This window comes from Mustela nivalis (genome assembly GCF_964662115.1).
Source record: "Mustela nivalis genome assembly, chromosome: 5".
NCBI classification, from domain to species: Eukaryota; Metazoa; Chordata; class Mammalia; order Carnivora; family Mustelidae; genus Mustela; species Mustela nivalis.
The window spans coordinates 76979543-77002909 of NC_139024.1; the positions used below are offsets into that span (position 1 = coordinate 76979543).

At 36.7% G+C, this 23367-nt stretch overlaps 1 protein-coding gene and 1 long non-coding RNA gene across 6 annotated transcripts in view; one reads left to right on the top strand and one right to left on the bottom strand.

Moving 5' to 3' along the window:
- The window catches only part of LOC309864468, a 664253-nt gene that overhangs the window by 640747 nt on the left and 139 nt on the right, over positions 1 to 23367 (bottom strand). The gene's annotated exons all lie outside the window — the stretch shown is intronic.
- SERINC1 (serine incorporator 1) overlaps positions 16727 to 23367 on the top strand; it is a 30312-nt gene continuing 23671 nt past the window's right edge. The window contains exon 1 of the mRNA XM_082729982.1: positions 16727 to 16876. Coding sequence (XP_082586108.1) covers positions 16838 to 16876 — 39 coding nt within the window. The 5' untranslated portion in view covers positions 16727 to 16837. The remainder of the gene's footprint in view (positions 16877 to 23367) is intronic.

Sequence of the window (23367 nt, forward strand, 5' to 3'; positions counted from 1 at the left end):
ATGTTGGTTACAGCATTATTTACAATCACCAGGACATGGGAATAAACCAAGTGTCTACTGGTGGTGAATGGATAAGGAAGTTATGGTGTATGTACACGCACGCACGCACACACACACACACACGCACACACACACACACACAGAGGCATATTACTGAGCCATAAAAAAATGAGAAAACCCTACCATTTGTAACAACATGTATGGACCTTGAAGGCATTATGCTAAAAGACGTAAATCAGGCAGAGAAAAAACAAATACTATACATTTTTACTTATTATACATTCTTACTTACATAGAACCTAAACAAAGCAAAACAAAAAAACCCACTGCCCCAAACTCATATGAGTTTCTATGAGATCAGACTTGCAGTTACCAGAGGCAAAGGGTTGGGGATGAAGAACTGGAAGAAGTTGGTCAAAAGGTATGGACTTCCAGTTATAAAATAAATCAGTACTAGGGATATAATGTACAACACGATGACTGTAGCTAACACCATGGTATAATATACAGGAAAGTTGTTAAGAGAGTAAGTCCAAAGAGTTCTCATCAAAAGGAGAATTTTTTCTTTCTTTTGTTTCTTTCTTTTCTTTATATTGTACCTATATGAGATGATGAGTATTAGCTGAATCTATTAAGGTAACCTTTTCACAATACATGTAAAACAAACCATCACGCTGTAGGCCTTAAACGTGTATAGTGACATATGTCAATTATTTCTCAATAAAACTAGAAAAAAGTAAGTATTATAATTATCCCAGTTTTCCAGATGAGAGAACTAAGACAAACTGTTTAAGGAATTTGCCAAAGATGCTGAACTCTTAATCATCACTAGATTTCCTCCTGACTAAGCAAGATGATACATACACATGGATACCAAAGTACTAGCAATTGTACTATCGAAGTGTTCTACCAAAGTGTTCATAGTTTCCTTAAATTTTGTTTTATACTTTGATGGGAATTTTCTAAGTTTACAATATAACAGATTTGAATGAGTACTTGAATTTCATGATAAATGTAGTGACGTTTGTTTATTCTTGATGACTGTAAACCATTTCCAACATTTTCCATTTGTTTCACTTCTGGAAATTTGGTGAGCTCTCTGCCACTGTTTCTGTCTCCCTCTCAGTCTTGTACCAAGACTACCAACCCACACCATACATAAAAGATATTTGAACAACTTGAGGATAAGCAGTTTATTTAACCAAGGCTGCTTGAGGGATAGTAGAGCTGTCATTGTTTAAAAATAACAAGAAATTGTTGAAGCAGTTTAATAAAGGTATGGATTTTATGTCCCAGTTTAAGCTTTAACTCATTTCTTCATTGCAAACTTTTTCTAGAAATGAAAGAAAAATATTCTTTAGCATATATATAGGTATTCCTGTTTAGATTCCAGGTATATGTAATCAAACATAATATGAAACACCCACAGATATACCTTCTATTCAGCCATATGAAAATAGAGAAAGTATCTGTCAACATATTAGAAATTGTCTTTTATACATATTTATCAGACTACATAATTTTGATTATCCCTAACAATAAGAATGTATATAACTTATTTTATTATATCTTTTGTTTGGTTAAACAATAAAATGTGCTTCTTCATATTTACTCTTTATAGTAAATGGTCTAATAGTACTACCTTCTCTTCAAAACAAAAAAGAAAAAAATATTATATGATGCTCTTTTTCATGGGTCTGTCTTTATTTCCAAAAGGTTTATAGAGTAATTAAAAAACCAAGTTCAATGTAGTTTTGCTTTTGCAAAAATGAGAAAGACATATGTTAGTTTTATATTGCTAAATGTCAGAGATATATTTCTCAAGGAGTTAAAAGTGAATACTAAACCCTTAAACTTGACATTAAGGTATCTGGTGTTACTATATATAAGAAAGCAACTGATTTCTGTACATTGATTTTGTATCCTGCCACATTACTGAATTGCTGTATGAGTTCTAGTAGTTTAGGGGTGGAGTTTTTTGGGTTTTCCACATAAAGTATCATGTCATCTGTGAAGAGAGAGAGTTTGACTTCTTCTTTGCCAATCTGAATACCTTTTATTTCTTTTTGTTGTCTGATTGCTGTTGCTAGGACTTCTAGTACTATGTTGAACAACGATAGTGACAGTGGACATTCTTGTCGTATTCCTGATCTCAAAACGAAGGCTGTCAGCTTTTCCCCATTGAGTAAGATACTCACCATGGGTTTTTCATAGATAGATTTTATGAAGTTGAGGAATGTTCCCTCTATCCCTATACTTTGAGTCGTTTTAATCAGGAACAGATGCTGTATCTTGTCAAATGCTTTTTCTGCATCAGTTGAGAGGACCATGTGGTTCTTCTCTATTCTCTTATTGATTTGTTCTATCACATTGATTGATCAGTGAATGTTGAACACTTTTGCATCCCATGGATTAACCCCACCTGGTCATGGTGGATAATCTTTTTAATGTACTGTTGGATCCTATCAGCTAGGATCTTGTTGAGAATCTTGGCATCTGTATTCAGCAAGGATATTGGTCTGAAATTCTTTTTGGTTGGGTCTTTGCCTGGTTTGGGGAATCAGGGTAATGCTGGCTTCATAAAAAGAGTCTGGAAGTTTTCCTTACGTTTCCATCTTTTGAAACAGCTTTAGGAGAATAGGTATTATTTCTTCTTTGAATGTTTGATAGAATTCTCCAGGGAATCTGTCAGTTCCTGGGCTCTTGTTTTTTGGGAGGCATTTGATCACTACTTCAATCTCATGACTAGATATTGGTCTGTTCAGTTTGTCAATTTCTTCCTGATTCAGTTGTGGAAGTTTATAGGTTTCCAGGAATGCTTCCACTTCATCTAGGTTGCTTAACTTATTGGTATATAACTGTTGATAATAATTTCTGATGATTATTTCTATTTCCTTGGTGTTAGTCATGATCTCTCCCTTTTCATTCATAATTTTATTAATTTGGGTCCTCTCTCTTCTTTTGGATTATTTTGGCCAATGGTTTATTGATCTTATTGATTCTTTCAAAAAACCAACTTCTAGTTTTGTTGATGTGTTCTACTTTATCCCTAGTTTCTATCTCATTGATATCTGCTCTAATCTTGATTATTTCCCTTCTTGTGTGTGGGATTGGATTAATTTGTTGTTGATTCTCCAGTTGTTTAAGGTGTGTATTCTGGATTTTTCAATTTTTTTGAGGGAGGCTTGGATGGCTATGTATTTCCCTCTTAGGACCACCTTTGCCGTAACCAAAACCCATAGGTTTTGGACCAAAGTGTCTTCATTCTCATTGGTTTCCATGAATTGCTTAAGTTCTTCTTTGATTTCCTGGTTAATCCAAACTTTCCTAAGCTGAGTGGTCTTTAGCTTCCAAGTGTTTGAATTCCTTCCAAACTTTTTCTTGTGATTAAGTTCCAGTTTCAAAACATTGTAGTCTGAGAATATGCAGGAAGTAATCTCAATCTTTTTGTATCAGTTTAGCCCTGATTTGTGACCCAGTATGTGGTCTTTTCTGGAGAAAGTTCCATGTGAACTCGAGAAGAATGAGTATTCTGTTGTTTTAGGGTGGAATGTTCTGTGTATGTCTATGAGGTCCATCTGGTCCAATGTGTCATTCAATGCTCTTGTTTCTTTATTGATTTTCTGCTTGGATGATCTGTCTGTTACTGAGAGTGACGTTTTAAGATCCCCTACTACTAATGTATTCATAGCAGTATGACTCTTCATCTTTATTAACAGTTGTCTTATGTAGTTGGCTGCTCCCATATTGGGGGCATAAATATTTGCAATTGTCAGATCTTCTTGGTGGATAGACCCTTTAAGAGTGGTGTAGTGTCCTACTTTATCTCTGACTACTAACAATGAAAAAATAGAAATGGAAATTAGAGAATTGATTCCATTTACTATAGCACCAAGAACCATAAGATACCTAAGAATAAACCTAACTAAAGAGGTAAAGGATCTGTACTCGAAGAACTACAGAACACTCATGAAAGAAATTGAAGAAGGCACAAAAAGATGGAAGAGTCCTCCATGCTCATGGATCAGAAAAATAAACACTGTCAATATGTCTATACTGCCTAGTGTCATCTATACTTTCAATGCTATCCCAATCAAAATTCCACTGGCATTGTTCAAAGAGCAGGAACAAACTATCCTAAAATGTGCCTGGAATCAAAAGAGACCCCAAATTGCTAAGGGAATGTTGAAAAATAAAACCAAAACTGGGGGCATCACGTTGCCTGATTTCAAGCTTTACTACAAAGCTGTGATCACCCAAGACAACATGGTTCTGGCACAAAAACAGACACATAGACCAGGGGAACAGAGTAGAGAACCCAGATATGGACCCTCAACTCTATGGTCAAATAATCTTTGACAAAGCAGGAAAAAATATACAGAGGGAAAAGGATAGTCTCTTCAATAAATGGTGCTGGGAAAATTGGACAGATATGTGTAGAAGAATGAAACTTGACCATTCTCTTATATCATGCATAAAGATAAACTTGAAATGGATAAAAGACCTCAATGTGAGACAGTAATCTATCAAAATCCTAGAGGAGAACATAGACAGTAACCTCTTCAACATCGACCACAGCAACTTCTTTCAAGATATGTCTCCAAAGGCGAAGGAAACAAAAGTGAAAATGAACTTTTGGGACTTCATCAAGATCAAAAGCTTCCGCACAGCAAAGGAAACAGTCAGCAAAACAAGGAGGGAGAAGTAATTTGCAAATGACACTGCAGACAAAGGGCTGATATCCAAGATCTATAAAGAACTCCTCAAACTCAACACACACAAAACAGATAATCACGCCAAAAAATGGGCAGAAGACATAAACAGACACTTCTCCATAAAACAATTGGCTAACAGACACATGAAAAAAGTGTTCATCTTTAGCCATCAGAGAGATTCAAATCAAAACCACATTGAGATACCACCTTACACCAGTTAGAATGGCCAAAATTAACAAGAAAGTACACAACAAGTGTTGGAGAGGATGTGGAGAAAGGGGAAAACTTTTACACTGTTGGTGGGAATGCAAGTTGGTGCAGCCACTTTGGAAAACAGTGTGGAGATTCCTCAAAAAATTAAAAATAGAGCTACCCTATGACCCTGCAATTGCACTACTGGGTATTTAACCCAAAGATACAGATGTAGTGAAAAGAAGGACCATCTTTACCACAATGTTCATAGCAGCAGTGGCCACAGTCTCCAAACTGTGGAAAGAACCAAGATAACCTTCAACAGACAAATTGATAAGGAAGATATGGCCCAGATATACAACGGAGTATTATGCCTCCATCAGAAAGGATGAATACCTAACTTTTGTATCAACATGGATGGGACTGGAAGAGATAATACTGAGTGGAATACATCAAGCAGAGAGAGTCAATTATCATATGGTTTCACTTACTTGTGGAGCATAAGGAATAATAAGACATTGGGAGATGGAGAAGAGAAGTGAGTTGGGGGAAATCAGAGGGGGAGAAGAACTATGAGAGACTGTGGGCTCTGAGAAACAAACTGAGGTTTTTGGAGGGGGATGGTGGGGGGGTGAGTCTGGTGGTGGGTATTATGGAGGGCACATATTGCATGGAGCACTGGGTGTGGTGCATAAACAATGAATTTTGGAGCAATGAAAAAAAATTAAATTAAATTAAATATATATATATATATGATCTTAGATTACATGAAAGTATTACTTTTTATATTACTAAAAGGCTAACTTTTCCAGTTATATATTACAAAAAGAATAATACCATGTTTCTCTTACACTGCAGAATGAGACCTGTCAGCTACAATCCAATTGCAATAATTATTACTGATGAGGATACAAAAAACAGAAATAGCACTACTTACTGACAGATTGTAGGTGGATTGTGGGTTACCAGAAGCAATAAAAATTACATTTCCAGTTGAATAGCAAACTTGCTATGGAAATCTCTGAGAAATGAATAGGTTCACTCACTGTAATCTTAATCACACAAACCGATGTTGCTGCAGCTGAGTTGCTATTTTTTTAAAGTTATATCTACACATGTTATTATTTATAAATGTTTTAAAAACTAAATTCTAAATTAATGCATTCTTTTATGCTCAGGAATGTTATGTTACTGGTCACATATTTTGAGAGTTGTCTCTCTAAATAATGTATTTATTCATTCAACTAGCTTGATTGTTTATCACAGGCCTTACTCTTTTTTTTAACCTGAGAATACAAAAATGCCTAAGACAGTCACTATTCTCAAGAATCCTAGTATGGTTGGGAGATAAAAGCACAACGAATAACAACAAGAGGTGCCAGTAACAATATAATAAATGTAGGCATGCAAAACTGCTCAGGCCTCATCGAGAGTAGATAAATCATCATACTTAATGTTTGAGATTAGCCAAAAAAAGGAGAAGCTGTCAGGAGATTTCTTGCAGGAGCTGCAACTGAGTATTAGCTGATGAATTGGTATCAGCTATAAAAAAGCATTTATGAGAAATGGTGCTGGTAGAAATACATACAGAAGCAAAGACAGGAAGATTAAAAAGTTCATGGCATGTTGGGTAAACTCCAAGCAATGTGGAGTGACTTAAGCATAAAATAAAATGCAAGTCACAAGAGTAGATTTCCAGTTTCAAGGTGGAAGTGAGATGTGGAATTTTGCTTAGTCTATTTCTGGAAGTCATCCAAATTGAATGAGGAGAAAGAAAAACAAAAATATGATCTCATTTTCAAAGTAAAATCAAGGGTAGCTAAATTCCCAGTGAAATTGAAGAAAAGGATGACAAAAATTACTGGAGAAGAGAAGGGTATACATTCAAGAGGAAGAAAAGGGAGGATGCCTTGGCTATAGATCCCCGAAAGAACCAGCAAAATCCACTTATCAATGGAAAAGGACACACTTTGACGTGAAAAAATACATTCTTTATTTGCAATAATGAAAACCAGTTGTAGACAATGGTTCTAATGTTTCTCTGGACCTAGTTTGGGTATGAAAAGCAGAGGCAGGGTTATCTGAGGATCATGAAAATAAGCTCATATATGTAGATAGGAAGCTGTTATAGTAAAAGAAAAAAAAAAACAGAAGAAAAATAAAAGAGAAACTTTTGGGGGGTGGTAGGGGATAGAAACAATTTTCCCTGACTAAGGAGAAATAAAATATAAATAACGCCCCTCATAATCTCCCCCATCAAAAAAACAAAACAAAACAAAACAAAAACAGGTCAAAAAATTTCACATAGGGTGGAAAGTGGTGCTGGCCATTTCTCCATATAAATTTCCTTTAATTACTAAGTCCAGGACCAAATTCACCATTTAAGATGAGAAATTTAAATATTATAAGCACAGGACCTATATAAAAATATTATCAGGAATGATGAAAAGAGGAAGAAGAAAAACAAATAGCAGATGATGCTCATAAACCAGAGGAACCATAACCTTAAAGAAGCAAACTGACTTCTATGAAGCAATAGATCAAAGCAAAGACTAAAAGAACTCAGTGAAGAAATGAGGAAATAACAGGAAGAGAGAAATGTTAATAGCAGATGTGAGGCACTAAGTGGTAGAAGGTGAACAACATAAAACAAATAAAGAGTTTAAAATGGTTAGGGAGAAGAGTTTGTATGGGAGGCAGGTAAGAGAGCCAACATTAAACGGTTGGTTCTTATAGAAGAAAAATAAAATAATGGAAATAAGCAAATAACTTACATTTATAATTCAAGATAACTTTATTGAAAAAAAAAAATCTGTACTTTCCTTTAATGGTTTCCCTATACTCCAGAGAAACCGGACTCGGAATGTTCAATACCAAGATATATCCTAATGAAGTTACTGGACTTGGAATTAATAAAATAACACTTTGGAGATGAAGGTTAAAAAAATTAGATTGCATATAAAAGGGAAAAAATTAGACTGAGCTCAGACTTCTCCTCAGATACATTTAATTTAAATAAAAAAGACAATTGATATACATCTAAAAAAAAAAAACTTACAAAAAGAGAAGGTGATCCAGTAATTTTATTTCTAGGCTAACTACTATACAAATACAAAGGCAAAAACAATCTAAAACAAGGAAGAACTCAAGGAATCTTGTTTTCATCAGTCCTTTCTTGGAGAATCCACAGAGAAGAACTTCACTAATCAAAAGATGATTTAAGAAACTACAGCAAAATACTGGAAGTGAACACTGACTATATTTTACTATAGAACAAATATTATAATAAACATAGAGCTGAGGTGGTCAGAAGAGAACCTAAATGTTATAGGCCCTCATGCCTTAGAAATAACAAAATAACAAAAACTGAGGCAAGAGGATGAGGGAAGGAGTGTAAGAATGCTGATTGCTTCAGTTAAAACAGCAAATGATATCATTTAAAGCAAATAAAAAGAAAGTAGGAATACTCATATAAACATCAGAGAAAGTGAACAGTAAGGTATGACACAGCAGAATGAAGAAGGATTCAGTGTAATAAAAAAGTTATAATTGAACAAGTTCATATAACCATAAACTTGAACATATCAAAGAAACGACTAACCACCAAGTAAATACTATGAGAAATTACAAGAAAAAAGTGATTTAAAAACTTAATAACAGTGGGAGATTCAGCAGACCCCACTTACAACTGGATTTATCTAGCAAATAAAAAATAAAGACAAAGCAACTAAATAATAGATGTAATAACCCTAATTTAATAGACTTGTGGATCTTTAAATTCCTTTAATAGACAATGTACTTTTTCCTCTTTATGTCAGTGTGATGTTTAGAAAAACTAATCAGATGCTTGGTCACACACTAAAAAACTAAACCAATAACATAAGCCAATAACATTAGAAAAGTTGTAAGCCAGTAACATTTAGAAAAGTCTTTTCTATTTGGAAATTGAGAAATATCATTACTGCTGATAACATTCATATCAAAAAGGGAATTTTAAAGGAAATCATAACCTTTATATAATGCAATGAAAGGGAGAACTTTTCATACTATAAGAAATGGAAAATATTATTCAGGGGGAAAATCTATTGCTTTAACTGTCTTCACTATTAAAATAGAATTATGAGTAATAAAAGACATATGCATTCATACTGAGAAATGTAAAATATTTGTAGAAAGATTAAATAATTGAAAAATGAAGAAATGGAGAGGAGACTGGAGACATAGGCAGGTAAGCTACATGGCACCTTCAACTTTATTCTTTAGACCAGGAATAAAAATGCACATGACTTCAGAATAATATATATGCCTGAAGAAAATGCAACACCTAAGACATTGTGAACCACCGAGGGGAAATTAAATATCTTTACTTCACCCGAAGATATTTAATTATTTTTTTCTAATCATTTTGCAATTGCTTAAGTATTAGATCCATCCCAACCATTGTCTCCATTGCTCTTGACTATAGAGTAGAGCTGCCAGGTCTAACTGTTCAGGACAGGTACCATACAGGGGGGTTCCTCATCTAAGTAAGCATGATTTACAGCATACAAATTTTTATTAATAGGAACACATTTAATTGTAGTATAAATATTACTGACTCTAGTGATGAGTAATTTGTACAATTATTTTGCACTATATTCTAATGACGTATCTTATCTATTAACTCTGTTAAAACTAATTTCAAATTGATGAAAATAAATGTCTATCTTAACAGGGTTGATACATATTATGCTACTTGAATTTATGCAAGAGAAATATGCCAGTAATTGAACATCCTTGGTGTGACTGCTCTTAAAATATTATATTATATTTAGCACTAATTCCAAATACTTTTACAGCTTTCAGAATTTTTATATTCTGTATATATTTTTATTTATGCAAATATACAAATATATTTATGCAATATTATTTGCCAGTGGAGGCTTCTCAAAATTAAAAATTATTAACGACTAGTTGAGGTGTACAATGTCACAGGAAAGACTTTCAGATCTAGCAATCATTTCTATAGAAAATGAGATTGAAGTACACAAGATTTGGCTTTCAAAAGAATTTTATTTCCCGGACCCCTAGGTAGCTCAGTTGGGTAAGCATCTGCGTTTGGCTCAGGTTATGATCCAAGAGTCCTGGGATTGAGTCCCACATTGAACTCCCTGTCAGAGGGGAGCCTGCTTCTCCCTGCTTCTGCGCTCGCTCGCTCTTTCTCTCACTCTCTCAAATAAATAAATAAAATCTATTTTTTAAAAAAGAATTTTATTTCCTAGAAAAGAAGATGGGTAGTTATTTTATAGAAAATTAGTGTTCTGGGGCACCTAGGTGGCTCAGTCAGTTAAGCATCCAACTCTTGATTTCAACTTGTAAGGACCTATTTTATATTTTTATTTTAGCCAGAGGCTTCCATTGAGGTTAAACAATAACTTTATTGTTTAACCCTTAAACTGTCCCTGCTCCCCTTCCCCCAGGGGACTTAAAAACAAGTCCCAGAAAACCAGCTCCAGGTGTGAAGGCCAAGAAAAACAAGGCTGTACCCACCTCGAGTCTAGCCCTGACTTAAGTACAGCCATCTTGGCAAAGCAAAAGCCGGCACCTTGCACTGTAAGACTGGGTTAGCATTAAGAATGGCCGTCCTGAAGGCCGGGAAGCCATTTTACTGAGCGTCCCTAACCAGCCGACAGGCGCACATAACTTGAGATAAGAGAAAGTAGTTAAAACCTAAGAAACAACTTAATCATATACCACCAGGGTGGTTAGGCGGTGGCGCCACAGGGACCAGATATTAAAGAAAAACAAATAGTTAACTTGCGGAGATCACAATCCTGCAAGACAGGAGTCTCCCTTGGTTTGCCAATATCCTGGTGATTTACAACAAAAAGGCCATCTCTTCAATGGCCCAATTTCCAGAGACAAAATGGCTCAGTTCCTCCAGGCCTAAGGTCGAGCTCCCCACCGTAAAACTGAAGGAGGCTGAGGCAGAAGGAAATGTAAATAAAGTTAAATTTCTTCTAAACCTAAATCTCACTTAATTGCCAGGATGATGCCAGGGTGATGCTGTGGTAGCAAAAAGTTAAACAAAGTTAAACTGTCAAAGTGGGGCGCAAGGTATGTATGTAGCCATGAAAAAGTGCCTTGAAAATGCTATATAAAATCCTTGGCTTTGAGTGTTCGGGGTCCCTGTTGAAACCCGCTGCGCCGGGCGGATACTTGGACCCTAGCTAGCTGGAAATAAACCTCGCTGTGTGATTTGCATTATTGAGAGTGTTCTCTGTCTAATTGAGGGGTGGTCGACTCCGTAACCTAACAATCTCAGGTCATGATCTCAGGGTCCTAGGATCAAGCCCTGCACTGGGCTCATGCTCAGCACAATCTGTGTGAGATTCTCTTTCTCCCTCCCTCCCCGCTGCTCTCTCTAAATAAAATAAATATATGAAAAAATCCTTTTTTTAAAAGAAATTTAGTATCCTACTGATTTAAGTTCCTAATTATTGTGAATAAAAATTTACATTTTCTATTTACTTATGAAAACGGTATTTTAATTGTAATTTTTATTATTGAGAAGTTATATACTGAATTTTAAAACTTTGCTTGAGAATGAAGCAGCTTCTAGACTGGAGGTGGCTTGGTAATTGAACTTCAGTTTTGTTCAGGTTTGACCCAAGACTGCGTTCTTCAGGGCTTTATGGTGGGAATACTGATGAGTAAATCTATCATGGTATCTCAACTCCTTTTCTCAAGAATTGTTTAAAGCAGATACATATAACACAGTTCTGATCTTGAGACTGAAGAAGAATCTGATAACAGGTGGTCAGGGCTTCTGGAAAATACTTTCCTTCCTTGAAGAAAAGAGATGTTTGGTAAGGTGTAAGGAGGGTACAAAGAATTTCTCTCTTTTTCAAAATTATCAGGCTTAAGTGCGTAATTTAGCCAATCCTAGAACTGTTCTGCCTCCAGGATAGATTCTAAATGGCTCCATTCTCACCTCCTCCTGAAATGGAGTTTTTAGTAAGATTTTTAAAAAGAAAAAATTCTCTTAACAAAACAATGTATGGCAATTGTACTTTGATAAATTGTGTGAAAATTTAAAAACAGCAACAAGAGGGGCGCCTGGGTGGCTCAGTGGGTTGATCCTCTGCCTTCGGCTCAGGTCATGATCTCAGGGTCCGGGGATCGAGTCCCACATCGGGCTCTCTGCTCGGCGGGGGGCCTGCTTCCTCCTCTCTGCCTGTGTCTCTGCCTACTTCTGATATCTATCTGTCAAATAAATAAATAAAATCTTAAAAAAAAAAAAAACCAGCAACAAGAAAAAACCTCGTTTAGATGAAGACCGGAGGCCAGCAGGGGGAGCTCTTACATGTAGCACCAGTTACCAATTGCACACCCAACAGAAGAAAGGGACCTTGTAAGTCCCTATCAGAGAAAGGAAGATTTCTTCTTGGCCTGGCAACAGCCTAGCCAATGAAAAGCCGCTATACTTCAACCTCCCAATTTACTCCAATTGACTTTAGCCTTATAATAGTCCCTCCCAGCTACCTCTTTACAGAACACTCCTCTCCTTTGTTTCCCATACCTGCTTATGATTTTGCTGCAGCTTACTTGTCCTGGATGGCAGTTCTCGGCTATTCCTGAATAAACTCTTCTTTGGCTGACAAAATAACTGGCAGTTTTATTTTCAAGGTTAACAGTTAATACAAATTAAGGAAAAGGCCTGTTTTGTCTTGTAGTTATTTACTTAGCAGGACCTGAAGCCTATGCATACCATATTCTCCCTTCAGTTTTATTGCGGAGAAAATTAGATGGAAACATTTGACTTAGAGCCAGACACAGGGTTTCAAACATTAAGAAACTATGGGGGTGGGGGGAGATACTAAAGAAAAAGAAAACAGAAGAAAAGCCCCTGTTATCTAGGAGTAGCTAATATTTATTGAGTACCTACTGAAGCCTAACACCCTTCTGTGCACTTTGCTTGTTTCATTTAATCCACACAGCAACATTGTGAAGAAGGTACTGTTACTCTCCCATCTTAAAGTTGACGGATCTGAAGCAAAAAAAATGAAATTTGCCCAAGATTACACAGCTAATTTGAGGTGGGGATAGCATTTAAGCACAGGCATCCTTACTTCAGATTTAAGCATGTCTCTAAACACTTCCTCAACTGACATTTAATCCAAGGTTGTGTCTATATGGAGATTCAATGGGAAAAGTCCATCTTCTGGACTCTGTTTGCATGAGAGAACTCCTTTTTTAAAGCACAATTCTCATGTATTACTATATTAGCCAACTCTTTTGTTTTTCTCTCTTACTGAAGACTAACATTTGGTATTGCTGAACTATGGTGCAGTGTCTAACCATGCCTGAATCAAAGTATTAGCCTAAATTATAAGAACTTAACATTTACTCTTCCTACAGTCTCTCAGATTTGATTTTATGCAAAAATAAATTAGATGAAACCAATTCAATGTCTGAAGTAAATTAGCAGGCTCAAAGCCACTTTACTCTGAAATATCTATGATTTATACAAAGAAAATTGTGTTTATTTATTTAGTTTGTACTGGGTTCTTTGGATAATTGCTAATAGATAATTGCTTCGTTCCCCCCACTTAGATATACATTGTACAATGTGGGGTCTATCAAACTCTTGTAATGTGGCGGGTCTGAACTGAGATGTGCTATAAATGTATAATATAAACTAGATTTAGAAAACTTAACAAGAGGCATTCCTGGGTGGCTCAGTCTGTTAAGTGGCTGCCTTCTGTTCAGGTCATGATCCCAGGACCCTGGGATCCAGTACTGCATTGGGCATTGGGCTCCCTGCTTAGGGGGACTCTGTTTCCTCTCCCTCTGCCCCTGCCCCTACCCCTGCTCTGCTCTCTTGTTCATTCTCTCTCAAATAAATAAAATCTTAAAAAAAAAAAAAAAAGGAAAACATGAAAAATAATGTAAAACATCTCATTAGTAATTTTTATATTAATGTCATGTTGAAATTATATTGGGTTAAATTAGATGTATCATTAAAATTTTATTAAAATTAATTTAATCTGTTCCTTTTTCTTTTTAATGTGGCTACTAGAAAATTTTGAATTATAAAAGTGGCTCATATTATATTTTTACTGGAAAGTGATGATTTAAACATTGCCCTAATAACGTATTTAGTAAGAATTCAAAAATCTGATAAATGCATAAATAGAAATAGTTGGCTCCTTTCTACAGCCTAATAACATTTTTTTGGTGAATTAATGCTTGATTTTAATAGTTCTTCAAAATATGATAACATTAAATTTTATCAGCTCCTATGTGAGGACAATAAATCCTTAACATATTTTAGCTAATTGCCCTTGAGAAGCAAAATGTTTTATAAATGCCATTAGCATTTCTTCAAGTAGTCATTCTAAATGATTATAATATAGTATTTAAACCCTAGAAACATTTGAATTCTCTATCACTTCATTATTTACATTGTGAATATTTGCCTTTTTCCCTAAATTTATATATGTTCTACCTGAAATAAATATTATACTTTTGTCCTCATCTACGTATAGACATATCTGGTTGTCATGGGAATTACTGGCTTACATTGGGCTGGGGGAGGGAAAAAAAACCTGTGTGGAAATAAAATTGTTCATAGGCTATCTTAATATTAAGGTAATAAATTAGGAGGGTGTTTTACCTTTATTATGTCTTGATTTTTAATTAAAAAATCAAAATATGTCTTCACTGACAAAAGCATGTCTTTAATCAGGATACAGCCTCTTGCAATTCTAAGTTTATACTGACCCCTATAGGTTATTTTGTCCTAATCTACTCCTAGTTTATTCTTATTGAACATATGTTAAAATATTTAAACATGTTTACATTTAGAATTTAATTATTTTAGGATTAAAGTCATAACATATTTTTCATAGATCCTTTCTCTCCTTGTACTGTACAATATAAACTATGCATAAATTGTATTCATCCTTTAAGACAATTTATTTTGAGGGAAACTAGCTTGTATTTATGGTCTACAATAGGCTTACACTGTGCTTTAATTTATAAGACCACGTGATTATTATTTAATCCCCTCAACTCTTTAAGGTTGATATATTACTAACAAAAATTCTGAGATTCTGAGAAGTCAAGTACCTTACTAACACTATTTTCACAATGTATATTGAAAGCAGAATTTAAAACTCAGAAGAACTTGAAAGGAGAAAGGAGAAAGAAAAGAACTTGAAAGGAGAAAGACTACTGAAGGAGGGGTGTGTAAATGACATTAACCACAGTGAGAAGTTAAAAACTAAGTCAATAGCTTCTCCCCACTTGGTAATTTTTCCAGTGATAAATTTTTTGGATTCATATTAAGGACTCCTGTAACTCTACAACATTTCTCTTTGGATATCTACCTCAATCCTCTATCTTTTTAAAAATGACTTAAGTAGAGTCATTTTAAAAGGGAGCCAGAACAGCCATTTCAGGACAACTGGTTTTCACATCCTGTTTCTTGAAACTTGAACTCGGCCAAACGGTCAACATTCAAGAAGTCAACAAGCAGGAGAAAATCCCTTTTGAAACGACTAATAAAAGTGAACTTTTGCCTAGGGATCACTTCACCTGACCAATCAATGAGTGCAAATCCAGCCCTACCTGTCAGCACCAATGAACTCTTCTTTAAAACTATTTACCCAATCTTCCTCCCTTTTTTCTTCATGAAAATCCTGTCAACCTCCTAAAATCTGGACACTATTTGGGATTCTACATAAATCTTTGTACCTTAATTGCAATTCTTTGATTCCAATTAAATGCTCTGCTTCTCGAACTGGCTTCTTGTTTTCAGGCTGACATCTTCAACTCTAAGGGCAATTTAAGTTACTTTAAATTTTGCATCTCATTACTCTTGGTTTTTAAGCTTGCATTTTCACGTGCTGAGGGATAGCATTTCTGAGACTTCAAGTTCAACATGCCCAAACTAAACCCATTGTCGTTTACCGAATTCCATTACTTCCTTTTTACTACTTATTTAATGGTCACAGTTCTAGAGTCCTAGGTGTTACTTCACCTTCACCCATCTAATTTTTGTAATCTTTATAAAACTGTCATTATTAATGACAAAGACTATTTCTATTTTATTTCTGTGCACCAAACTGTTCTCCCAGATTATCTTTTTATATCACTATAAAAAGAATTAGAACTTTGTTACTCACTAGAGATGATCACTACCACTTAATTTGCAAGGATTCCAAATGTCCCCTGAACAGCTCATGACGTTCAATAAAATCAATGCCATATTTAAGTCTTTATAATCAATATGTCTTTTCACCTAATTAAAATTTTTGAACGGGCAAACTTCCTGTAACACCTCAATTGGACGAGAAATTAAAATGCGTGTCAACAACAAAAAGTGATACAAAGAACTGTTAGTACCCAAACGAATGGAAATACCCCAGTAGAACTTGTCCTAGGCAGTGGCCTGCAGGAATATCTGAGAATGTACGTGGGGCAAAAAGACGCTAAAGTGTAAAAACGAGAAATACGTGGACGAACGTATGAGCACCGAGAAGGCAATCCTTCAAAAGCGGTTAGAGGACAAAATCATCAAGCACCACCTCAGCCTCTACTGAACCCAAACTCAAATAAACATTACGCAAAGGTGAGTTTTTCTCACACCGTTTCCTTAATGTAGCAAACTACCACCACTGCATTAGCCAAAAACTTCCGCCGGCGGTGTTAAAAGTACCCTGCTCCGAAAGCAGCCCCAAATTCCAAGAATGCGCAGTCGCAATCTGATCACGACGCCCTCCTCCACCCCACCCAACTCAGGCCTCAAAGGAAGTGACGCAAAGCTGAGGGGCGGGGTGAGCTATGCGCCGGAAGTGGCTCGCAAATAGTAAATAAGGCCCGAAAGGGTGGAGAAGTACTGTCTCCATCTTGTTGCCTGTCGGTGCTCCTGCGACGTTGCGGAGATGGGGAACGTCTTGGGATTGTGCTCCATGGCGAGCTGGGTAAGGAGGTTTTTTGTGACATTCATGGTGCTAAGCGTAAGAGGCGAAGGCGACAGGAACCCGAGCCGGGCTGGATGGGTTGCAGAGGTAACGTGGTACCCCACCCAACAGGGAGTGCCTTCCGTCCCCATTTTCTCCCTGTATCCCGTGGTCACGCCAATTCAGCTTTAGGGCCCCGAGTCTTGGGTAGAGCTGTCAGCAGTGGCCGTGAGGAGCAGAGAGATGGAAAGTTAAACCCTGATGGGAGAAGCAAAGACAAGACAGCTGTAGTTTCCCACCCCTAACTGTCTTTCGTGAGTAGCTTTCATGAAAGCTACTCCCCATTCTTCTAGGTGCCTTTTTGTTGCTCTTTTTCCTGTGTCTGCGTAGGCCGTCTGTACGTAGGTTTTAGGCCCATTCCGTGGAGTACCCGGTCTTTTCTCGTCCTGTTCCCAGCGACCTCAGACTGCAGCACTGTCATCCCTGGAGGCATGTCGGCCTCTTTGTTCTGTCGGGCGGACTCTGCAGTTAAACGCCCGCTATTTGGGACAGCTTGGTGGTAATATTTACTAATACTGTTTAGTCTTAGCTCTGTGGCTGGGTCCTCGACCTTCATGCTAGGAAGAAATTACTGTATTTCTCAAGTAATAAATGTATGTATCTGTAAAAGCTGGTCAGTTCAGTGGTGTTACAAATCTTGTATCTTGACGTAAAGCATACTTCTGTAATCTGAAATTTCATGTTTAATTCGGTGTAGGTTGCATTTTAATTAGATAGCATCGTTAGAGTGATACTATTTTTCATTATAGTGGTACAGTTTCTTTATGCAGGTGGTGCAAATAAACTTCAGTTTATTTATTAAACTTAAACTTCAGTTTAAGATAATCACTCCACCCCCCCCCCCCCCACAGACTGCATATTAACATTAGAGTTACTAAAGTTATTTTTAATTTTGGGCGAGGTATTTGCGTTAAAATCATATTTCATTAATCCATGATTTCTAAATTCCACTTCTAACGCTTGTCGGATTTCCCAGATGATTCCCATTATATACACGAGTCCGAATTTTACATAAATTTTACATAAATCACTATTTTTTCATAAAGTTTTGATATTGCTTGAACTGTAAGTGTTACATTTTAATAAAATAATACCTGGAGGTTGTTAATTCAACTGAGATCATTCTCTTGATTATATTTCTTGTAGTTGGGTATGGAAAACAGGTATTTTTAATCTCAGTAATAAACTGGAATATCTACTTGAGTCTGTTTAATACAAAAGAGGCATAGGGTAATGTATTACAGAATAATAAATTTTAAAACATTACTTTTATTTTTGGGGGGTAGGAAGAATGTGTGATTTGTAAAGTCAGATTTTGGCCATTTATCAAGTAGGCATGTTCTTTGTGTATAGTACAGACTTAAAAGGAGGGATTCATGTTTCCAGTTTTGTTCTCCTCTCCAGAACCATGATGAACACCTTTTTTTTCCCTTAAAAAACAATTATGGTTGGGGGAGGGGTGTAAAGGATTTTTTTATATATATTTTTTATGTTTATGTGTTTTAAATCAGAAAATCACTTTAGTGAACAATATGGAAAATTATATTCCTATTAAAATTTTTACAACTATTTCTTCACCTTTATTGACTAGGAAACTGATAAAATTGACACTGCATTTTAGTCACTGTTAATAAGTCACTATCTCTGGCAGGTAGACTGGGTGGCCAAGGTTGATCTTAAGTGTGCTAGATTATGGTGGCCAGCCTAGGAATTGACTCTGTAGTATGTAATTCTATGTAGTATATGATACTACCTCCTTTCATTCTTGGTGCTTTTGTCTCTGTTCATGAACTGTTCAGTTTTAGTGTAGTTTGTTAGCAACTGGAGGGGATTTTGTCTTGCATTAAGTCCGATTTTTCAACAGTCTTAATAGTCAATATGCTTATTTACTTAAAGGTTTTGACAAATCCAAAACTTAATCAAATTTTCAAAAGTACTCAAGTCATTAAATTAGAACAGTTAAACTGTATCTAAACAAGGCTTACTTTTTACTCAGATTTTTTGAGGCTTAATCTATTTTTTGTATGTTTTTTTTTTCTGATTTATTTATAAAACAGCTGTAGAAAATTTCTGAGCTATAAAAAAAGCACATAAAAGAAAAAAATACATGTTCTACTATTGTGTATTGATTGGAGCTTTAATTTTTATTTTGAGCTTCTTTGGTAAGTGTCCTAGAATTAGATTGATCATAAATCTTGGTTCATGTGGCTGTCTTTTGGATCGGTGATTACATTAACCACTTAAATATCTGGATCTTTCACCTAATCCTGGAACTACATTACCAGCAATTTATGCCTACTTCAGTGCCTTTCTCCACCCCAATATCAACAATGATACTAAGGACTAGAATTGATTTTTTGAATGATTGGACTTCATTTTTTTTGTCCAAGTTACTTAGTATACTTAAGAAGAAAGAGCTAGTGATTACTGCCTACATATTTTGTGTCAGCTTTTGCTAGATTTTTATTTTTTAGTACGATGACTTGTTTTTGCAAAAATGATTCATAGTCACTCACATAGTCACTCAAGCATAGCAGAGTACACAAAGTTAAAGTGTCACCAAAAAAAAAAATGCCACTACCAATAATATTCCTTCTCTCTTTGTATATGTACATAGATGGGTCATGGCATGCTAAACATGTATTTTTAAACAAAGCATTAAATCTAATTCTTCTGGAATTGAATTTGGGCTGTGTGGTTCCCTTAACTTTCCACATAAATTTTTAAAGCAACTGATTTATTTCTACCAGCCTCCTGCTGGGATTGTGATTGGAATTTGGTTGTCTATAGGCAAGTTTGGAAAGAATATCTTGCCATTTATTTAAGTCTTTGTTTCATCATTGTTTTCTAATATTCATCATTTGGGATCTAGTATATATTTCATTAGATTTATACTTTAGTATTTCTTTTTGTTTAATTTCAGTTTTCAGTTGTTTTCTGTTGGTATGTTGGATTATAATTAATGTGTGTATAATGACCTTGTATCTTGGGACCTTGTTAAACTTCCTTGTACTTCTAGTAGCATTTTTAAGTTTTTTTGGATTTCCATGTAAACAGTTATTTGTGAATGGAAGAGTTTTAGTTTTCCCTTTCCTGTGTATATTCCTTTTATTTTTTTTTAAGATTTTTACTTATTTATCAGAGAGAGAGATGGGGAGAGAGCGAGCACAGGCAGACAGAATGGCAGGCAGAGGCAGAGGGAGAAGCAGGCTCCCTGCTGAGCAAGGAGCCCGATGTGGGACTCGATCCCAGGATGCTGGGATCATGACCTGAGCCGAAGGCAGCTGCTTAACCAACTGAGCCACCCAGGCGTCCCTGTATATTCCTTTTTTTTTTTTTTTTTAATTGTCTTCTTGTATGGACTTGACCCTCTAGTGTGAAGTTAAATATCTGTGATGAGAGCAGATACCCTTGCCTTGTTTTGACTCTTAGGGGAAATAGACTTTCACCATGATGGCAGCTATAGATTTCTTGTAAATACACTTTATCAAGTTGAGGATATGGTGTTTTCTTTGCAGAAAGTTTTGTTCGATCTGTCATGTGTGGCTATTGAATTTTGTCAAGTGATTTTCCTCCATCAATTGAGATGACCATAAATGGTTTTTCCTTATTATGTGAATATGATGAATTGCATTGGTTGATTTTCAGAAATTCAGTCAGCCTTAATTTTTCTCACTAAACCCTACCTGGTTACAATGTATTATCCTTTCTTTATTATTTTATTTATTTATTTATTTATTGAATTTTATTTAGCAGGGAGAGAGAGAGTGAGAGAGCAAGCATACAGGCAGGGGGAGCTGCAGGCAGAGGGAGAAGCAGGCTCCCTGCTGAGCAAGGACCCCCCCCCCCACCGTGGGGGGGCTCCATCCCCAGGACCCTAGAACAATGATCTGAGCCAGAAGCAGATGCTTAACCAACTGAGTCACCCAGGCATCCCATATAGCCTTTATTTTTAAAGGTTTCTCTAGAGGCACCTGGGTGGCTCAGTTTTGTGTCTGACTCTTAATTCCTGTTCAGGTCATGATCTCAGTGTTGTAAGATTGAACCCTGTCTTGGTCTCTGCAGTGAGCATGGAGTCTGCTTAAGATTCTCTCTCGCCCTTTCCCCCGTCCCTCCCCTCACCCACTTTTACACTCATGCTGTCCTTCTCACTTTAAAAAAAAGGGGGGGTTCTTTAGAGTAGTCTTAGGTTCATAGAATAATTGAGAGAAAGATAACAAAGATTTCCCATATATCCCCTGAACCTACATCCCCCATCAGAGTGATACATTTATTAAAATTAATGAACCTATGAACCTACAGTGACACATAATCACCCAAAGTCTGTAGTTACAGTATGGTTCCCTCTTGGTGTTGGACACTCTGGGAGTTTGGGCAAATGTATAATGACATGTAGCCACCATTATAGTAGTATACAGAATATTTTTACTACCCTTAAAATCCTCTATGCCTTGCCTATTCATTCCTGTACCTACTCCAGTCACTGATCTTACTGTCTCCAGTTTTGCCTTTTCCAGAATTTCATACAGTCGAAGTCATACAAGTTGTAGTCTTTTCATATTGCCTTCTTTTAGTTAGTAATACCCATCTAAGGTTTCTTCATGTCTTTTCATGGCTTGAGAGCTCCTTTGTTTTCAGCACTGCATAATGTACAATTTTTTAGAGATACCATAGTTTATTAGTTCATTCACCTACGAAAGGACATTTTGATTGCTTCCAAGTTTGGGCATTTAGGAATAAAGCTACTATAAATATCCATTTACAGGCTTTTGTATGTACATGAGTTTTAATATGCATTTCCCATATGCATGTGAAATATGTAGAAGGTCCTTTTATATGCTTATTAGCCATCTATAATTTGGTGAGGTGTCCAGTGACCCTTTTTCTTTTTTTCTTTTTTTTTTTTATTAACCTGTAATAATGTATTATTTGTTTCAGGGGTACAGGTCTGTGAATCATACATCTTACACCATTCATAGCACTCACCATAGCACATATCCTCTCCAATGTCCATAACCCAGCCAACCTATCTGCCCGCCCCCACGCCCACAACCCCAGCAGCCCTCAGTTTGTTTCCTAAGATTAAGAGTCTTTTATGGTTTAGCTCCCTCCCCAGTTCCATCTTGTTTCATTTTTCCCTCCTTTCCTCCGCAACCCCTGCCCTGCCTCTAAAATTCCTCATCAGAGAGATCATATGATCTCTTCTTTTTGATCATATGATCAATTCTTTTTCTCTGATTGACTTATTTTGCTTAGCCTAATATCCTCTAGTTCCATCCACATCATTGCAAATGGCAAGATTTTGTGTTTTTTTGATGAGCTGCGTAATATTCCATTGTAGACCACACACACACACACACACACACACACACCACTTTTTCTTTATCCATTCATCTGTTGATGGACATCTGGGTTCTTTCCATAGTTTGGCTATTGTGGACATTGCTGCTATAAATATTCAGGTGCACATACTCCTTGTTTGTATCTTTAGGATAAATACTCAGTAGTGTGATTGCTGGGTCATAGGGTACTTCTGTTTTCAACTTTCTGAGGAAGCTCCATACTGTTTTCCAGAGTGGCTGCACCAGCTTGCATTCCCATCAACAGTGTAGGAGGGTTCCCCTTTCTCTGCATCCTTTCCAACATCTGTTATTTCCTGACTGGTTAATTTTAGCCATTCTGACTGGTGTGAGGTGGTATCAATTTGTATTTCCCTGGTGCCAAGTGATGTTGAGCAGTTTTTCCTGTGTCTGATGGCCATTTGGATGTCTTTGCAGAAATGTCTATTCATGTCTCTTGCCCATTTCTTAATTGGATTATTTGTTCTTTGGGTATTGAGTTTGATTAGTTCTTTATAGGGGGTATCCTTTCCTCTTAAGAGGAAAGTATATAGGGGAGCCTGGGTGGCTCAGTGGGTTAAGCCTCTGCCTTCTGCCTTGGCAACCTCCAATCTGTGGCCCTGGAGGAGGCAAGAGCTCGGGGCCCCACTCCTCAGTGCACTTCTAGTGAAAAACAATCACTCCCATCTCCCTGGTCTCCGGCTGTGCTCTGTGCACTCCTGGCCTGTGACCGAACATTTTTATCTCTGGTGCACAGCACCATTTGGAGTCTCCAAACCCAGCAGATTCCTGCAGCGCTACTGCACTGCCTCTCCCGGAGGAAGAAGGAGAGAGTCTCCCCAGATCCGCCTCTTGTGTGGTCTCTGCTCAAAGAGTAGTGGTCCGACTGTGCCTCAGATCACAGTTTAAAATAACCCTGAGTTGAGAACCCCCTTCTTAGCTCCATCTCTGCAGCCAGCTTCCCTGCTTCAATACCTGGGAGCTCTGCCACACTCAGGCACCCCTGGTCTTTCTGTGACCCCATGGTTCCTGAGACCACACTGTCCCCATGAGGGTTCCACCCACCCCACCCCCCAGGTAGCCTGTGGAGCAACATCACTCAGTGGAGCAGTC